Below are 20,206 nucleotides of genomic sequence, written 5' to 3'. Positions count from 1 at the left end.
TGCATTAGACCTCATTTCCACACCGAGGCTGTTGGTTCAGAATGCAACGACAGGCCAACCTTGGACCCATGGCACATAGAGACTCGTGGGCTGTTTCGGGACTGCACCAAGATCCCAGTGGGTCACGGTTTGGCTAATAACCCCATCTCTAAAAATCAGCTATTGAAATAAAACTTCTTTTAAATGTTATGTGCAACTTTAAAATATTTTATATCCCACAAATAATACCCAAAGTTGCACATAGTATTTAACGTAGATAGTAAATTGTTTGCATAAACGCAGCAGCATGACAATTGACAAACACACATGCATCATAAGACTCATAACAGAGCTCTTGTCTCCTCAGATGATTTTAATCAAACAGGTTACAAATGTGGTCACCAAATATCAAGTGTTGGATTCTCCTGAAATTGAATCATCGTTAGTCTAATTATTGCAGAAAATTCATTTAATTTCAAAGGTCTTTATCCATTTAACAACCGTCCCAACTCACAAATCATCAATAATCACCTAATCTGCTAATCAAGTAATCATCTCTTTGATGAAGGCAAAAGTCAATAGCCCTTTTTGCTCCTATAAGTGTTTGTGCACAAGTTTAACCTTATAATGAATGTATTGACAAAATAATGAAAAAATTATAGAATAATATTTAAAAATATACGTCTATTATCTATTACTAAAACAAAACATTGCTGACGTCATCATCCCTTAACTTATCCTACGTGTCATTCTGACATTCTCACATTAAAAAGTTTCCCTCCATTTCTATTATGATGTCATTAATTGTCATTATTATTTTAATTTTTTAGCAATTATTATTTTAATCGACACTATATATTTTTTATTAAAAAATAAATGCCACTCATTTTTACACAAATGATAAAATTAATTTTTATACATGATAATAAAATTATTTTATATGCATAATAATTAAATTTTTTTAAATCGTGCAACGCACGAGTTTAATCTAGTTGATATTAATCCAACACTTAATATTTATAAACTAATATCAAATCAAAACAAAAATATTTTGGGTACAAATGTACAGTACAAGTACTACCTCCGTTAATGTTAGGTATAAATTTGAGGTATTATTTGTGATATATAAAGTATAAAATATTTCAAAATTATACATAATATTTAACAAAAAAAAAAAAAAAAAAAAAAAAAAAAAGCATGAATCATTATTATTTTATCCTGTTGAAGATAATAAGAGGAGTGAAAGAACGAATGAACAAGGACGGGTTTGAATAATTGAAAAGAAAGGTGGGCAAAGGGGAAAAGCTTACTTTGCAGGCACTTCACGTCTCTACTTATAGTTTTTTTTTTTTTTTTTTTTTTGTTTCTTTTTTTCTTTTTCAAAAAAAAATGCTTAAATTATGTTAACGTTGTTGTTACAATCAAACAACAGAATAAGCCATAAAATAAGATATTTAGTTAATCAAAGAGTACTACATTGTTGGTAAAGTGATAATAATAACTCGAAACGGGTGTAGTACATGTGAAAGCTGTCGGACCAAATAATTTTCACACTTGTTTGGTGCTCATAACAAGTTCAACTTCTCAATTCAAGTCTAACTACTTGCTTTCCTAACATGGGTACGAGTGGGGCCCTTTTACTCATCACTAGAAACTACTGTAGAAACCATCATATTCATATTCGTAGAATTTCGAGACTTGTCTTTCATCAAACCTATGTTTCATGCACTAAAAATCATGTCAAACCGTTAGATCTAAGTTGATAATCAACTCTTGGTACTAGATAATTTTTTTTTTTTTAATGTTATCATAACTGATAGAATAGTCTATTTTCAGCAACAAGTTTAGCGACTAACCCTAATTAATGATTGATGTATATTATACGGAGTACAAGATATGTCGTTAATGAATTGAATTAGAGGTCGATTTCAAAGAACTTGTAAAAAATTAAAGTAGAGTGAGCTAGATTGAAGTTAAGTTAGTAGCTTATTGTTTATGTTAGGTGTTTGATTGTGATAGTTCTTCATTTGATTAAAATCAACAATCAAACCTATAATGAAAGAGTTTAAATTCGTACCACTCTAATAATCCTCTCTCCTTGAATAAAAGGTAGAGTCGTACATAACAAGGTTATGTTTAATTTATCTAACTTAAATTAGGGTTTGTTCACATTTACTGAACTGAGTTGAGCTGAACTGAACTAAACTGATTGAAGTTGAACTGAACTTATTGGAGCTGAACTAAACTAAGCTAAAATGAATATTTTATTAGAGGGGGAAATTAGGAGCTAAACTGAAGTGATTGGAGCTGAACTGAACTAATTGGAGATGAACTAAACTGAACTGAAATTAAGTAAATATGAACAAACTCTTAGTCTCGTTTTCATATGTTTCAATGCAAGATAATATTTTAATTCACATGTGAGTTATTCTCTTAATAAACTTTTATAATGTATTACACTAATTATAAAAAGTTAGGGGGCCGAGGTTGAAAAGAAAGTTACTAGTTATGAAAAAAAAAAAATCAAGTATTGACAAACTCGCCAGCAAAAAACCATATGGGGGGTCATAAGCATAGGTGCTTTCAGATAGGAGTGGTGGAATCCAGAAAAGATGATAAAGTAGAAAAAGGAGAGAAAATAAGGAACCTCAAAAATGTTAAATGAGAGTTTACTGTAATTGATATTTGCTAGGCATAACTTTATCGTAAAGCTAAGTTAGTTTTATACAAGTCTTACGAAAAATCTCGTCATTAAAAACTGATACATCTGTTTTATATTTTAGTTATTTTGTATTCACATTTCTTAAATTTTAGTTATAATGATGACACCCGTATAACAAAATAACAAATAATGCTAATGAAAATGAGTTTAGATACGATGTTATAAGGAAACTACTATCGTTTTATAGTTTGTATACATGAACACACTATCCACTATCATACTCAAATAAGCACTTTGAAATGAACTGGTATTACATATTATTTATTCATTTGAAAATTATTGTTTATTTTATCATCCAATGAGCAAATATATACCCTTAGATATACCATATTTCTGAGTGTATATAATCCCCTAATCAAAAATAATTCCTATCGACTTTTCTTGAGTGTATACAATCTCTAATAAATTAAAGGTTGATGAAAAATAATAAGACTTTTTCTTGAAAATTCATTCTCACCTCTATCATTTATTAATCTCTAAATTAAAATCACATTTCATCCGTAAATCTTGTTTAATATCACTCACTTTTAATCAGTCAGATTTTTCCTTTTTTTTCCCCTTTCATTCCAAATTAAGTTTATGTAATTCAGTATGGAGTACAAGATATTGAACACGTGACCTAAAAATTTAAATAAAAAATGATTAACCATCCTTCCAAGATAATAATAAAGTCTTATAATACTCCCTCCGTTCCGGAATGATAGTCACTATTTCCATTTTTGGACACCCAAAATGTTAGTCACATTTCACAATTTTAGGTCTCATACAATAACACAAAATGACCTATATACCCTCATTTTTATTGGTTGTATTATTTGTGCTTCCCAAAATACCCTCATATTTGTACTTGTGCCTTAATTGAATGAGTTGTCTCCATTTTTAATGACAATCAGTTTCTCTCTCTTCTTTGTGTTTTGCAAATAATTGGATTTTAGTTCCCATGCACTTTATTTATTTCTCCTTAATTCCCGTGATTTTCACCACAAAGTGACTATCATTCAGGGACGGAGGGAGTAGTATTTTTACTTGTTTTGGACGAAAATAACAAAAAAATTGTATACGTTTTTGTATTCCTCTATTTCTCTAAATTGTATAGCATGAAATTTAGGATGAGGAGAGATAGAAAGACATAAAAATTGGCTATAGAATATAAATCATATTTCTAACCTCAACCATTAACTTAAATATGCTTTATAACTCTAACAATTGGAACTTATGTAATACGGAATTCATGTAATGAGAAAAGAGATGAAGTGAAAGCATGTACGAAGTAGTGAAGTGCTAGTACACATATGATGATATTGCAAATTTCTACAATAATAATTGTTGCAATTAGAGAACGGAGAAAGTATTATCTATCAAATGGACCCGAACAAAAGATACGTTAACCACTTTTAAGGTTGAGCGAATAATCTGCAGTTCTCCATGCCAAACCAACTAACTATGATAACATTATTAATTGGAGTAATTTATTATAGATATATAAATATTGCTTGCTAGTCCATATTAATAACAAAAAGAGAAAGAATCAAGCAAGCAATACTAGTTGCTGCCTTGCTCGGTGCTGTCAGTCTATACACACTACTAAAGCACCTCCTCTGTCTCTCTCCCCTTCTCACTTCTCTTTTCTCTCTCTTACCCAAAAAAAAATCATACCCATTTCATAAAAATCAAAAATTTTAAACTTATTTCTCATTAATTGAGTAGATCTTTTAAATTCATCAGTCTAATGGAGTCACCAAGCAGAGATACAATCTCCAGAACAAGAAGATACCCACATTCATCATTCTTCTTATTATCATTCATTCTTCTTCTTTCAGGTAATTACTCTAATTTTCATCTACCATTTTCCATATTATAAAGCTCCGTTTCAAAATATTTGTAACGATTTGATTTGACATAAAGTGTGAATAAAAATTGTCTAATCGTTGCAAATTACCGTTCAAAATAGTAACTATAATTTACGAAAATTCATCAGGTACAATCCCAGTGACAGTGGTATCACTAGGAATAAATTACGGGCAAATTGCCAACAATCTTCCAACACCAGACAAAGTAGTACCACTAGTCAAAGCAATCGGAGCAACCAAGGTAAAGCTCTACGACGCCGACCCGAAAGTCCTCAAAGCATTCGCTAAAACCGGCATCGAATTTACTGTCACAATAGGAAATGACCAACTACCACAATTGGCAAAAAACCCAAAACAAGCTATTGATTGGGTTAAAAAGAATGTCCAAACTTATCTACCTGATACAAACATTACATGTATCTTGATTGGAAATGAAGTTCTTACCTTCAATGATACAACCTTAACTAGTAGCCTTTACCCTGCTATGCAAAACATGCATTCCGCGCTCCAAACCTTGAGTTTGGATCGGAATGTTTGGGTGACCACGGCTCATAACCTGGCCATCCTCGATACGTCGTACCCGCCATCAGCAGGATCGTTTAGGTCGGACTTAGGAAGTTGCATTTCGCAGATCTTAAGTTTCCACGCGAAGACAGGCTCCCCGTTTTTAATAAACGCGTACCCGTACTTCGCGTACAAGGGTAATCCGGAGGAAGTGAATTTAGACTATGTTCTGTTCCAGGCTAAAACTGCACAAGTTTTAGTCGACCCTGATTCGAGCCTTCATTATGATAACATGCTATACGCACAAGTCGATGCGGTGTACTCCGCAATGGGACCCAACTTCAACAAGAAGGTATTAGTGCAGGTGTCTGAAACTGGTTGGCCGTCAAAGGGTGACGAAGATGAGGTCGGGGCAACACCGGAGAATGCGAAGAAATACAATGGAAATCTGATAAAGATGTTGGCAACTGAAAAGAAAGGGACTCCAATGAAGCCTGATTGTGATTTGAATGTGTTTGTGTTTGCGTTGTTTAATGAGAATTTGAAACCAGGACCAACTTCTGAGAGGAATTATGGGTTGTTTAAGCCTGATGGTACACCTGCTTATTCTTTAGGGATTCCTTCAATTCAAGCTGTTAGCAATGGGACTTCCGGGGATGATGGTGTTGATAGTCCGTCTTCCGCTGAGACTGCCGCTGGCGGTGGTGCTAGTGGTAGCGTTGGTGGTGGAGGTGGCTCCTCTTCTTCTGGGTATCTCTCCATTTCTTTTTCAACGGTAAGTTTTCTTTATTTTAATCTTCGACTTTTTTTAAAAAAAAAATTAATGGTATTTTTTTTATTATAAAAATATATGGTTTTGTATGACGGTTTATGTTAGCCAATCTCAAATCATATTGGGACTAATGCTACTAAACTTTGCTTAGTGGAGTTAGTGGGGCAAGAATTTTGTGACCTCAACTCCAAAATGCTTGTCCTACAGAGTTTAAATCGGCTAAATCTATAAGAGGTGTTGGTTCAGTAGGTCCTTCTCTTAAAATTGGGACTATTGCTTTGATGTTGTAGTATTATAAAAGTATATTTTGATTAAATTATTGGTATGTTTGATTCTTGCTGATTAAAGAGTGCCACCCAACTGTGGGAAATGTAAAAAGCATAAGATTCGTGTTTGTGACAGATTGGTGTAGATTCGCTACTTCAGCTTTTTTATTTTATTCGTATACGTTTTTGTGTTTTAGTTATTTGTAGTAGTATTTGAATTATTGATTCATTAAACCAGCTATATTTGATTTGATTTTTCTTAAATAAATGATTGTTAGTACTTTAGAGGTATACTGTTTAGATGTGGAAATTAAAGGTGTGTAAATTTGGTAGCGTAACATTGGACATAGTTGCTGTTACTGTAATCACTGCGTAGTCTGCGTTCTTCTTGGATAAAGTTGATAGTGTAATCTGAACTAGTTACGGAGGGTGGATATGTATAGAAAACATCGTACATAAAGTCGATAATGTGATAAGATTAATTATATTGTTCAAGGTATAACTCACTTTTAAAAACTGATAGTTTTTCTGTGTGAATTTGCAGGAAAGATATCCCTCAGTCGGCTTCTCGGTCACTTCATTAGTTATGATTGTTATGCTGGTAGTTCTTTAGAGTAGATTGCATTGTATTCTTGGTGCGGAGCGCATTGAAGATCTGGAAGAGAGACTTGAGAGTTAGGGAAAGGAGGAATATAGTTTCTTTGATTGTACTCCTGTTAATATCATTATTACTATTATTATTTTTAATGACTCATTCTTGTTCTTTTTGACACTACAACCATTGGATATCTTTTACTTTTCTTTCGCCTTTTTCTTCTTTCTTTGCTTCTTCTTGCTTCCAGTATCTCCTTGTTGGCTTGTTGCAACAGATCTTTATGCAACAGGAAAATAGAGGGGTTTTTATGTAAGCATCTATGCACACAGCACACCGCCTCAAGGCAAGTCAAGCTAGCCTTAGAGATAGGACTGATATTTTCATCTCTTAACTCGTTTTATCATGACTAAACAACAAGGGTCAATTAGATACTAGTTTGATGAAGATATATATTTTTTTACTACCATGTCTCAGATTATTCACTGCTTATAGTTAATGGTGACTGGTAAACAAGTCTAGAAAAAACACATTCATAATCTTGCAACCCCCTAATTTGAATGAGAATATAAGCACATAATATGGAGTACACATAATTTGGTATTATAGTGGGGAAAGCCTTGAGAACTTTTATTAATAACTCGAAGTAGAATATAGTTACACGATGTAATCAAGTGCAAAAAATATTATGATTTATAACCCGAATGTTGAACTTGGGGCACCACCTGATGCATACGCAACATGGCAAAATATACAACAAAAGAAAATTTCATCATGAAGGACGAAGGACGTAGTAGTTACATATCAGGTCATTCTCCAAAAGGAAACTAAATTAAACCACCAAAGGTGGAAAGAGTGTTATGAATGCTTCCTAGTATAATAAATCAGCTACTGATAGCCAGACCTATACGTAAGGCCTAGGAAAAATAATTCCAATAATCTATGATCTAGCTGCTCACTTCAAAATTTTGTTGAACAAATGAGCAAATGTTGGTGGAACAAACGAAGTCCTACCTCCCAATCTGACTAACCAAAATTCCGTGCTAATCAACTCCATCTAAAGCCAACATCAGCCTGCATCCAAAAGCTAATCTTCCGAATATTGCACAAAAAACACATTTATAATGTAGTTTGCCTGTAATATCCAGGCTGAATGAGTATTTGCAATTGTAGACGTGCACAATCAACTCTGCCTTTAAGAATGATTAGGATCCCAAGATTATCCTCTAGCTTCAGATTTTGCTTCAACTTTCACTCTACGGTAAAATAAGACATATGCAGCTGAAGTCTTGATATCTGCTTCACTTACTGGAGAAACATGACTGTCGTCAAAGTGATACCATTTGTCTTCCTCAATCAACTGCACAATTAACAAATAAAGCTCAATAAGTTTCCAGTTGAATGCACTCTACAGCTTTTAAGATAGTTAATACCTTCACTAAAAGGGCTAGACTCAATAGGAGTAACTAACATGATACATCAGCTTTTTTTTCACAAAGTCTCACACCAGTACACCACAACCAATTAAGGAGACAGATGCTCGTTTGAAACTGACTCAACCAACTGTTTTGATAGGGCTAGTTGGTGGGCCTGGACTCTTCCATCAGGAGGGGGAGGGGGGGGGGGGGGGAGCAGCGGTAATAGTGTCACATGGTCTAGTTAAAGTAGCTCACTCAAATTAGTAAAAGACAAAGAGGAATCATTACACGTGATTGTTAACCCAAAATGCATCGAGGATATCCATAAACTACTTAACAACGTAAACATGATGACTGTTCATTGAAAGAATATTTACGAATTACTTAGCAAAAATGAATGAGAAAATCTGCCATGAACAAGGTCAAACCTAAGTGCAAGTCTATAATTACAATAAAAATGAAAAATAAATACTAAGTAGATTTTCGTACAAAAATATGCATCTTATGAACATTAGTGCTCAGAATCACGTACCACCAAGAAACACAGTTTCAGCCAAAGAAGCAAAGTTTTACGATAGAATTCTGACCTTAGCATATGCAGAGTAGTGTCCGCCACCAAGGCCACCATAATGATTACTGATGGCATACAACTCGTACATGTAGGGAACATTAGATGAATCCTTTTCCTTCACATATTTGTCCAATTCTAAGTTTTGGATGGGGAAGCTCACAAATGTATCTAGCTTGTTCTTAAAATATCTGCTATATGAGAACCGCTTCAAGTGAATGACGAGTATCTCTGGCAATTTCCAAAGATCTAACTTCTTGGAAGCCTGTCTATGTTCTTTGCAATTTGGGCAATACCTGTATTCAAACAGAGAAAATAATAAATTATGCACGCTGTTTTTGAACACGCTGAATATAACCAAGTACCATAGGCTTTGAAATTTAAAAATAAAAAGGTGTCCTACCACATATCATCAGGTCCAAGAGGCTCCTCCTTCAAAAATGCATCCATGCATGAAAATAGAGAAACGGCTTCCTGACGAGTCTTCTTTGCAGTAAATCCGGACTTGCACACCTCAGGAAAATCCTCCAGATAGCTAATATCATAAAGTTCATGTACATTATCAGTCCAATGAAGAGTAACTCTCAAGAAAGAACTGCTTCTGACATAATCATCATCAATTTGTCTGCCAATTGAAGAAAGCCTGTCCTCAGTTACAGTGAGCTGGAAAGGCAAATCGCTGCTACACTTGCATCCTGCACTGTCATTTATGAACCCATTATCTGTTTCATCATTGCCTCCTGACAGAGAGCCATTTTCCTTCTCACTGTGATTCTTACTCAATGGCACATGAGCCTTCCTCAAGGGGGAAAGGATACTTGTAATTGCGATCCAAACATCAGCAACAGTTTGTGGCTCTTCTTGCAAATAGGTTACAAGTGGCGATCCTAAAAGCTTCCTGTCATCAGGAGTTACTATGAGAAATGTAGCTCAATAATGTAATAGCACAGCAGTGAAATTTGAAAAGTAATTTTTTAAAAATGTAGCAAAATCCCTGAAGATCAATACATTCTTTAAGGAGGGTAGGGGGAGGAGATTTATGACACCTACTTTTAGTGGTGTTACTTACTTTTCAGTGGATTGATGAACTATCTCCAGTTTCTTTAACCCTAGTTTCTTAGGAACTCGGTAAGCTACAATATGTTCATCATCCTTGATGGAAGACAATGACTCCATAGCAGATTCCATGTACCGATAAATTTTGTGATCATAAACCTGAAAGTAAAATATTACGTTATATAGTGACAGCCAACAAAGGTATACAATTATATGCAATACAGCCAAGAGTAGCCAGGGCACAATATAAAGCATATCCACCTCAGCAAGGAGGAGGCTCTCATCAGTCTTTAGACAGCAAGCAGTTCCGAGTGCCTGGATCAGATCTCTACAGCATCCATGTTTTGAAACCGTCACAGTATATGGCATTGGAAGCCCAACTCCATTAGTGTACAGCACAGTAACCGTCATTGTTCTATTGGTCATTGATGGCAGGGGCAAACTCAAGTACATAAATGGATCAAATGTAATTGAGATCTTGTTGCAAACTGGACAAACCAGTGTAGACTTATACTGGCCCTGTGCATCGAATTGCCACCAAACATGGTTAGCAAACAGCCAAATATATCTCATATGAAATGAAAACTACTGAATTTGATGCATGGCCAATAAGTTCTGCTGTTCTGTTGCAACTTGCAAGTGATCTTTGTATTTTTGAACAACACAACCATGTTTCAAATCTCTCCCTCTCTCTCTCTCTCGCTCTCTTTTTTCTTTTTCCTTTTTCTTTTTTTTTTTTTTTTTTTTTGACGAATGGAAGATTTTAGCCTTTAGCTCAATATGAGCTTTTCATTGGGGTCCATAATATTGCTAATATTCTGCAGCAGCATAATATAGCCAACAAAGCAATAATAATCATAAATTAAGTAGAACAAAGCCACTTTTGTGATCCATTGCAAATACTAGCTTGCCCAAAATGGGATATCAGGTCAATTAAATTTCAATAATACAGAGAGCAGTGACATATGTTGGTATTTTACCCATCAAACAGAATGAGAGTTGTTTTAAGACCTCATGTGGCCAATCATCCAATTTAGCTCAACTACTGATCAACTTTAAAGCATGTAGTGAGCATTTATAAGCAGAGAAAAAGAAATGAAGTTGTGCAAGCCAAAGTAAGTAGCTAAAGATTATGCAATTTGATCACATATATTCACCCGTATAACATTTTTATTATTATTAATTGCAGACATTTTTAGGCATAACACGTGTTAAAGCACTTCAAGGCCATTAATAGCAAGGACAAATAATGGAAAGTCTGAAAACAAGAGATACACTTTCTAAAGCCCTTACAGTAAAATTCACCTCGTCAGAAAGACAAAAAAGATAAAGAACAATTTAGCGGGCAATAATTAATCAATAGAAATAATAACCCTTAGTAGATCAACAAGAACAAGAACTCTACCAACCTGACAAGTATCAACAATAATCGAATCATTACGCGCCTTGTGACTTCTCCAACACTCTTCGGCATATTCCTCATCTGGCCGGCCATCTGAATCTTTCATCTCAATGTAAGGTTTTTGTTTAACACGATTCAAATCTTCATGCAATCCATCCAACAAGAAGGCAAGCAGTTCCTAAATGATATAAAATTTTATCATTAAGCAACTTATGATGGATGATTGTAGGAAACTAGAAACTTACACATGAGAGGAAAATATTTATTTGGACGTTGGAGTGGGAATATAGCATAAACAATTGTATGCCTCGCCCTCAACTAAGCAAAAACTAGAGGTTTGCGGAATTAAAACTGCCTAAAAATCAATATAACAGAAACCACCGGATTTGGTGGTCAAAGCTCACTAGCTTTGGTAGTAAATTTGTCATATATCCAGCTCATAGTAAAATAACTTCCACCAATTACCAAGTCATTGTTTTGGTAGCACAACCCAGCAACAACTTATTCTGTTAAATTGCTCAAAATCCTAACCTTCACCGCCACCACCACCTCACTCTCCAACACAACCACCAATTCCTCTTACAAAAAGAAGCTCCACCACCAGCACAATACAACCTAAACCTCCTCGCACATTATCACCCTCTCTTCCCTTTCGTTGCCCCATCACTGCCATGATCAACCCTTGCAGCATTCTCTCTTGTCCAACCCTCATCAACCCACCCCAAACGAAAAACATTCCACCAGAATGCAATTTTGGAGATGGTGATTGGGCACGGTGGTGAGGTAACAGGGTTAGCATGAGTGTGTGGCTACAGGGCAGCTTATTAGATTATAAAATGCAAATAATGAGCACTTAAAGGCAATAACCTGAGAATCATGCTGATTATACCCACTAAACTGAGGAGCAAAGCGAGCAAGTTTCCCCTTAAAATGACGCGGTGCAATCGATGTCCGCCCAGAAGACCACATTTCCCTCAACAAATCACCGAATGAAATGGCCAGCTCACCCTGCACAGAAAGAATCCACACATCACAAGCTCAATACCTCATTCTGCATCAAAAATCCAGATAAAGACCAACTCAAATATACAGAAATGAAGAATATTTGAAAAGTGCATACATGCATTCCCAACGGGTTTTGCTTGTTTATCTCATCAGTATAATTTTGTAGAAAGTACTCAACAAGAGGTGCAGTATGGAACAAACACTGAAGAGCACTATTCATAAAGCAGGTATTCCCAAGATTCTGTAACCCTGCTAAGCCTCCCTTTTCCTTTTTTTTCTGACTACCATTGCTATCATGACCACCATTCTCAGCAGTCGAGCTAGTACTCAATCCAGAATACAAATTGGAACTGTATCTCGTCGAATAACCATTTGAAAAGGCTGGACCCCCAGCAATAGTCACAGCAGACCTTGATGGTTCCATAGGAACCAAAGCAAGTTCATTTCCGGTTGATAAAACCCCAAGGCCAGCTGATACCTCCCCAACAGTTCGCACCTCGAAAAGAATCTACAGAAGAAGAGTCAAAAGTCATTATAAGTGTAAAAACAACAAATCCATAAGAATCAATTGCAGATTTAAGAACTCGGAAAGTAGGGTAATAATTTATCTCCCTTTAAAAACTTGGTTCGCCAATTAAGATTGTTCTTATATAACAGCAACAAATCCACAAGAATATTCATCTCACTGGTGTAATAGTGGTATTTGCACTAACGTTAAATGGTATTAACGTTTAGACGAATTGTCCCAAAATAAATTCTTTCACTAACACTTTTCAAAGAGCCCCCACAAAGTGAAATTTACATACGAGTTCTGCAAATTTAGTGACAACTATTTTTACACTGCAAATTAGACAAAGAAAGAAAGAAAGCACTACTAACATGCTGGTCCATTTGCAGGTTAGCATCCTCCAAAGTCTTGTTGCCCGAAGGAACTAATATACATTGCTTCTTCTCATTGAAGTAGTCCCAAATTTGGACCTGTTCAAATTATTTAAAACCCAGAAAAAATGGGACCTCGGGCAAAAGAAAATAAACTATGAAGTGTAATAATAACATTGTAAGAAAAAATAATAATAATAATTAAGTAGGAAAACATCTGTATAAAGAGACCAACACACCTTATCTTGTGGTAGCCCTTTGAGTGCACACACCTTTTCATAGAGCTCAAGGGTAGAAGCCTAAGCATGATGATCAACTCTTAAAATCAGAACTAGACAATTTTTACTTGAAAACAATAAAGAAAGTATTTAAATCTGTGGAAACTGAAATCTAAGCGACATTATCAAGTACAGTACAAACTTCATATTTTTTTTTATATAAAATTAATATTGCATTGTTTTAAGAATAAGAAGTGTAGACTATCTAAAAAAACAGTGACAATTTACAGGCTGATTCTAACAAATCCCAAAACTTGAGTTGAGACTGAAAGGAAAGTTCATCACATTATTTTCAAGAAGCAGCCGAAAAGATTCCACCAAAGCTGTAAATTATATCAAGCATTTTATACCTTCTTACTGAAACTAATGTCAGATTGGCTATTGTCCCTGGAATCTGTTAGCTTAAGAGATAGAGGATAAACTTCAACATTGAACTTTTTGTTGATAGCACCTTGAGAAATCAGCTTCCTAGGCAGTGGAGGTCCTCCATTGTACCTAAGAAAATTAATCATTAATCAAAGGTATCACAGAATACAATATCGTTATAATAATGTTAGCACTGCACGAGTCTGGAATCACCCTTAACAATCATACTAATATAAATATATAATGTTGGAACAGGGGTTGAAAATTAACAAAATCTAAGCATCCCGCACACATAAAACTAAAGAAGATGTGGAAAGAGGCATATGATCACAGAAATCTTCTTGTCCCTGAGATGATTCAAACCATATTAGTGCCCATTATGTAGTTTCTCTCATTTAACACAGTGAGACATTAAAGGCTGGCCTAATTATGCAATCAAAAACAGGAGATCTGATTCAAGTGGGATGTTTGGGCACCAAATCCACTGAGTTATACTTCTGCCGTTTTTTTATTACTTGTTCCCCTTTGACCTTGACAGTATTCACCATTTCACTTTTACCAAGATTTGATAAATGTACATGAAGATAAACATAATTAAGTTGGGTACTGTAATAACTGTCTCGATATACATAATAAGAATACATGGGGTGGGATCTTACCATTCCAATAGCTTCTTCCAAACTTCTTCAGGAACCAATACATAATGCTGTCCTTCCTCCAATGTTCTAAGAAGCTCTAAGTTATCAGCATCACCACCGTTTACATTTAAAATTAAATCAGAGTTGTCAATCGGCCCTGGCCTTTCAGCTGGATTTGGTAAATCTGCTGTATTACCATTCATTTCACAATCTTCACCTTCTTGCTCAGTATATCTCTGCCACCCAATAAACCATCTGAACACAAGGGAAAGAAAGGCACCACATCAACAACTATAAACAACTTAATCTGAGACAGCAAACTTTGATCTGTTCATATGCCCAGAAAAAACAAAATAGATTGTCACAGAATTCAAATGTGAGTAAATAGTGACAATAGATATATATTTTACAGCATGATGACAATCACTTAAAAATATTCTATTGAAAAAGGCATAAAAAATTGCTCTGGTACTTGTTCAATCATACACCCTGCACCTGAGCGGAAAGAAAAACAGCAGTACATGTATGAGAAAAAAAGTAAGTGGGATCTTAACAAAATTTACCAAGGTAACAAACCCGAGAAGCATAGAAGCTTACATATCCAACTGCATTACAAACATCAATGATGTGTCTGTATGCATCTCGGTTCATTATTATTGTGTTTTCTGGTCACCTATAGTTAATTTAATAATTATATAAAACAAGAGACTAATGGCTTCTTAATCAAAAGAAGTGAAATTTTCTTTTAAGATAATTTAAACGTGGATAATAAGGTCAACAGCAATGTCTTAAGCATTGGTGTCTTAATCTTGAGCTATGTTACTTGGAGTCACATCTGGGTATGGATTCGTATGCTGGACCCAACAAAGCTGGAATTTCAAGACATGGGGATCCTGTTGTAATTTTAGACATGGTCAAGGGAATAGGGATCAAAGAAACAGCAATAAAAATATTTATAAAATAATTTTTTTTTTCTTAAAAAGAACTAAAAAAAAATAGGAAAAATTGAAAAGAATAATCCCACCTTTCGCCCATCTGCTCAAAATAATCCCACCTCTTCGAATTCCAGAAATAATCCCACCTTGTAACCCCATCTTCCCAAAATGAACCTTTTACCGGTTTATGAAATTAGTAACTTGTTTTAGAAGGTGACTTGACACTTGTCACCTTCTAATTGGTCCTAATTTTAAAATATTAAAAAAAAAAAACAAAACAATTAAAAAAAATTCTCCCAGCCCCAACCACCCCTTTCATCGTCACCATCACCACCATCACAACACCTTGCGGCCCTGCCACCACCCTTTTATCACCACCAATCCACCACCATCACAACCCCTGCTGCCACCCCTTACCACCACCATCACCATCACAACCCGAAACCCCAACCTAACCTTGAACCCGAAGCCACACTTGAACTGGAAAGAAATGGATCGGAAGTCGGTCGGTGTTTTAGGCTACCAACCCAACCCACGAAAATCACCTCCACCCCACCCAACCCACGAAAATCACCTCCACCCCTGATTTAAGCTGATTTGTGGGTACGTTGAGTTGCAAATTCTGGCGCTACTTTCGTTCAAATTAGAGGCTGTCGGGATTGATAATGTTTGGCTGATTGGTGGCGCGACGCCGCTGGTGGGCTATCGGTTTTGGTGATTGTTGGCGTAGTCGGTGTTAGTGCGCTGTCGATTTTGGTGATTGGTGGCGCGACGCCGCTGCGTTGCCGTTGGTTGAGGTAGTGGGTGTTATTCGGCGGAGAGGCATAGGGTTTGTGGGTTGTTTGCGAGCTGGTGGGTGCCTGGGTGGCATGGTTCGACTACACCCGCGGCGCTTGACCGACGGGGATGGAGGAGGGTGGTTGGTTGTTGCGAGGTGAGGGATGGTGGCTGCACGATTGTGGGTTGCAGGGTAGGAACCGAGATTGATTTTTTATTGGTGCAGTGAAGTTGTTTGGGTGGTGGTGGTGTGGGTGGATCCGAGGTCAGGTGGTGGTGTGGAGGTGGTTATGGTGGTTGACATGGATGGCTATGGAAGATTGGAAGGGGTGAGGTGAGAGAAGAGGGATTAGAGGAAAAAAAAAATTAAAAAAAAAAAAATCTAACCTGTTTTACAGGTTGAAGGTAAAAAGGTTCATTTTGGGAAGATGGGGTTACAAGGTGGGATTATTTCTGGAATTCGAAGAGGTGGGATTATTTTGAGCAGATGGGCGAAAGGTGGGATTATTCTTTTCAATTTTTCCAAAAAAATATATTGAATTGAAAAGGTCAAGAGAAAATCTATGAGCATCAATCCTAATTACTCAAAGTTTGAGACTAGCAATGTTGAAGACAATGAACAAGAAATAAAATTCAGATGATGATAGGCAAAATGGGAAGTACAGCTATAAAGTTATAATATGATGTGGGGGTTTTATTTCTCATAAACTTCATATTAAGTATTCTATTCTACCCCCTCCTTTACCTACCCCTACATGAAAAATAAAACAACGCAGCAAGCATGTGAGTTACTAAGTTGACAGCCTTTGCCACTGCCAGAAAAGACACTGAAGCAATGATTATCACAAAATATCACATCAGTGTGATAGGGTTTACATTCTCAGCAAAAGCCCCATTCTTTAAACAACAAAAAAGGTCCCCCCCCCCCCCCCCCCTCCTCTTCCCCTGATTCAGATGTAGGGTTAATATAATATATTGAAACAACTCTCAAATATCTTCTTTCTCCTCAAAATCACTCTTCCTTTTCGCCTGCCATGTGTGACTGGCAGCCACATATGATGTCATACCCAGATGCAGATGCCATTCCCAGATCCAGATCCTTTCATGTCGAACTGGGTATGAAACATAAACAGTCTTGTCGGAGTAAAATAGCTCATGAGTAGTAGCTGAGAGTTCTAGAAAAGTACTTTCATGTTAGCCAGTTACTGTTATCTCAATAGATACTTATTAAGCTAAATATCTCAGTGAAACTTTTCCTAACAAATTGCATAAACCAAGCTTGCAATTTCTACATGGATAAGACTGTGCCAATGGTGTAAAGCTATTTGCATCAGAGAATAATAATTAGCAGATTTACCACTTAGTAGTTATATTATTATACCATAGACAGTCATATCATTCACATTGATTAAACAGTTTCAAAGCCTTATACAAAGATCTCAACAATCATTCCAATTGTAAACAAACTAAAATAAGAACTCCATAGGACATGTATTTACATAGACGGAGCTATTCAGTTACTTATTTTCCTTTCCGTTTAGAACACTTAGATACTATCACCTACTTCGTTGGGACATCCATACTCAGTTATTCATATAATTTAGTGGAACAGCAGTTCAACTAGAGCCTGTCAAATGTATGGAACTCACAGCATATAAAACCTAATCATAAGTCAGCATCACTTCCAAATGCCACTTGGTACACTTCTCTGAGTCATATTCATCTTTAAGATGATCAAGTTTGGCTATCCATTATGCACTGGTCAATCAAATTCCACAAATTACCTTCCTCCCAAACAACATAAAGTCATTCTAAGTTGATCCACAAGCATCTTATTTCCATTCCTTGCTACCTATCAGCATGCCCTTTTTTCCATTCCTTGTTTCACAAATAAGGATACATTGGCAGCTTACTACTCCTAACAACATCTTAGTTAAGGGCTAAGGCAATAGAGACCCTACTCACAAGCTGAAGCATGGACAAAAGATTGAGTGCATCATCCCCATTTTTCTCAGTAAGGGTTTTAAAAGGTGAAACTTGATTCAGTTAATAGACTAACAGCAAGGGTTCAGCTAGCCAAAAAGCTTGAAATCAGTATTACATAAGGGGAGTCTCTTTCTGACGTTATTAAGTTCATTGGCAACAAAGCAGACACAATCAAAACATAGCAAATGTAAGGAATCAATTTGATCTATACATGAAAGAAGCATAAAATAACTTATAGTCTTTAGACTCTTAACAGAGTATGGTTAGACCAGATGAACGGACTCCATTGTTGTAAACCCTTTCATTTAGGGTGAAATAACTCTCCTTTTTACAACAACATATTCCTCAAACCACAACATCTCACGGGTGGGAAGTGCCAAGATCACCATTGTGCTTTAATTCACAGTTACCCTCTGGTTGCACCCTATACAGGCTATATAGAGTAAAGTGCTGAAACGTCTTATTGCTATTCACGGTAATCTAGAAGAAATCAAAACATGTAAGCTGAAATGCTGATCTTGACAAGTATACTGGGATAATCGAATTCGCAAGTATACCTAGAGTACAAATTTACATTTCACATGATTCCCTCCACCCACCTAAAATCTCATCACAGTCTATATTTCAAGTTTCAACAAATTAACCAAAGAATTCAACAAATTAACCAAAGAATTCAACAATTAACAAATTAATTTCCCACTTCAGGCAATTCTACACATATAAAGATGGCCAAAATAGTAAGAAAATTTAAAATTTCCTCAAAAACAAATTCATGAAAATGTTACCTGCTAGAGACAACATAGTATAAGTTGCCTTCTTGAAGATTAGATTCAGCTTGATCATTCAACTCCTTTACGATGCGTTTCTCCTCTTGTGGCGAGTAAATTACTCCATTTTTCAACGAATTTGCATGCCCAGATTCAAGAACCCTCATTGTAGATCCTAAATCAGCTTTAACTAATCAATTGATTAATTCAATTAACTACTAAAATTTTAATTAATCCTGAAAAATCGACAGATTTAAAAAGGGGAAAAGAACACTAAAATCAAATTGAATACAACCCAGATCAGACAAAGAGCAAAATTAATCAAGTAAAAATGCTAGGGTTAGTGATTATCAATTAATGCTTACCAGTGAATTGAAAAGTTGAAATTGAATGTGCAGATCAAGAAATGGAAATGGAGAGGTCAAATTGGAGAAGAAATTAATTCGAATAGCTGTGAATGAGAAGATTAAGCAATGTGATTTGATGATAAAAAATGAGAAATTGGGGATTGAATTCGATTGAAAAATAGAAATGAATAGAAAAAGTTAAGAGATTGAAATCCCTAGCTGGAAAGAAAGGAATATGCGAAAAGCGAGGGTCTGATTGCAGAGTTGGGAAGGCAAGTTGTAGTACGTAAATGTAATAACTAATAAGAAGAAGTGTCTGTTTTTGGTTTTGTGTGACGAGCCCTTCACCTGGTTAATCGTTAATGTTACCCCTTTGCTACTCCACCGTTTTGGGTGCACCAACAAGGTAGCGGATGTGCACTAGTCTAACACTCGACAGAGCCGAAGCCGAAGCCTCTTAATTTGAAAATCAAGATTCAAAGTTTTGACTGATTAGTGATTTACATTATGAAATTTATGATTACACCAGTTTTGATCAATTTTACTCTAGAATATTTTATATTTTATAATTACTTCTGTCATTTTGTGACTTTTTGGAAATAAAGAAAGAATAATAAAACATCGGTCTGGTGTTACTGATTTTTTAAGATTTTGGACCGGATTTGATCAATGTTGAGTAGTACAGGTACAGAGTATGTTACTTAATCAAATTGATTTTACAACACCTCTAACACCAACTTGCTCGAAAAGATGGTGTAAAGAATAAATTGGTTATAACTTGTTTGGATACATTCCAACACTGATTCAATATTAAAAAAAATAATAATAAATAAATAAATGTAATGAGATACGTGAAAATATGCAATTTTCGATAAAAGTTTGAAGTGAAAGTAATTTGATAGGACTCATAAATTCAATATGCTGATCAAATTGCAACATAAAGCCAAAAATCTATACTTCGTATAATACTCAGTAATTGCAATCATTTTAACACTTTTCACCACAAGTCCACAAGCTTTTAAACTCTTAATCCTCAAATCCTAGTAACTTTTTTATTTTTATTACTCATATAATTTTTATTAAAAACAGAAACTGTCAC

At 35.5% G+C, this 20,206-nt stretch overlaps 2 protein-coding genes across 2 annotated transcripts; one reads left to right on the top strand and one right to left on the bottom strand.

Moving 5' to 3' along the window:
• Window positions 1-4,218: 4,218 nt before the first annotated feature.
• Window positions 4,219-6,888, top strand: LOC145592955 (glucan endo-1,3-beta-glucosidase 11-like). Its single transcript, XM_081649477.1, has 3 exons — window positions 4,219-4,521; window positions 4,680-5,830; window positions 6,638-6,888. The coding sequence occupies exons 1-3, from the start codon at window positions 4,431-4,433 to the stop codon at window positions 6,704-6,706; spliced, it is 1,311 nt and encodes a 436-aa protein (XP_081505603.1). The 5' UTR covers window positions 4,219-4,430; the 3' UTR covers window positions 6,707-6,888.
• Window positions 6,889-7,281: 393 nt separating this feature from the next.
• Window positions 7,282-19,418, bottom strand: LOC145592934 (ubiquitin carboxyl-terminal hydrolase 10-like). Its single transcript, XM_081649456.1, has 14 exons — window positions 19,126-19,418; window positions 18,779-18,935; window positions 14,317-14,550; window positions 13,642-13,786; window positions 13,253-13,312; window positions 13,014-13,112; window positions 12,250-12,642; window positions 11,997-12,137; window positions 11,137-11,307; window positions 9,989-10,246; window positions 9,741-9,886; window positions 9,075-9,569; window positions 8,691-8,967; window positions 7,282-8,045 (listed from the first exon to the last, which is right to left on the bottom strand). The coding sequence occupies exons 2-14, from the start codon at window positions 18,925-18,927 to the stop codon at window positions 7,905-7,907; spliced, it is 2,709 nt and encodes a 902-aa protein (XP_081505582.1). The 5' UTR covers window positions 18,928-18,935; window positions 19,126-19,418; the 3' UTR covers window positions 7,282-7,904.
• Window positions 19,419-20,206: the final 788 nt, after the last annotated feature.

The sequence above is a fragment of the Chenopodium album genome, chromosome 2 (genome assembly GCF_948465745.1).
Source record: "Chenopodium album chromosome 2, dcCheAlbu1.1, whole genome shotgun sequence".
Taxonomy (NCBI): domain Eukaryota; kingdom Viridiplantae; phylum Streptophyta; class Magnoliopsida; order Caryophyllales; family Amaranthaceae; genus Chenopodium; species Chenopodium album.
Note: the sequence above shows the minus strand (reverse complement) of the source record. Positions and strands in the feature narration are given on the sequence as shown.

What these genes read in the sequence shown, in the direction of transcription:
- LOC145592955 (XM_081649477.1), top strand. Translation starts at nt 4,431, where the DNA reads ATGGAGTCACCAAGCAGAGATACAATCTCCAGAACAAGAAGATACCCA. An exon ending in ATTCATTCTTCTTCTTTCAG is followed by an intron (nt 4,522 to 4,679) that starts GTAATTACTCTA and finishes AAAATTCATCAG; the next exon opens with GTACAATCCCAGTGACAGTG. An exon ending in TCTCCATTTCTTTTTCAACG is followed by an intron (nt 5,831 to 6,637) that starts GTAAGTTTTCTT and finishes GTGAATTTGCAG; the next exon opens with GAAAGATATCCCTCAGTCGG.
- LOC145592934 (XM_081649456.1), bottom strand. Translation starts at nt 18,927, where the DNA reads ATGAGGGTTCTTGAATCTGGGCATGCAAATTCGTTGAAAAATGGAGTA. An exon ending in AGAGCCTCCTCCTTGCTGAG is followed by an intron (nt 9,887 to 9,988) that starts GTGGATATGCTT and finishes TTTTACTTTCAG; the next exon opens with GTTTATGATCACAAAATTTA. An exon ending in CTTGGACCTGATGATATGTG is followed by an intron (nt 8,968 to 9,074) that starts GTAGGACACCTT and finishes GTTTGAATACAG; the next exon opens with GTATTGCCCAAATTGCAAAG.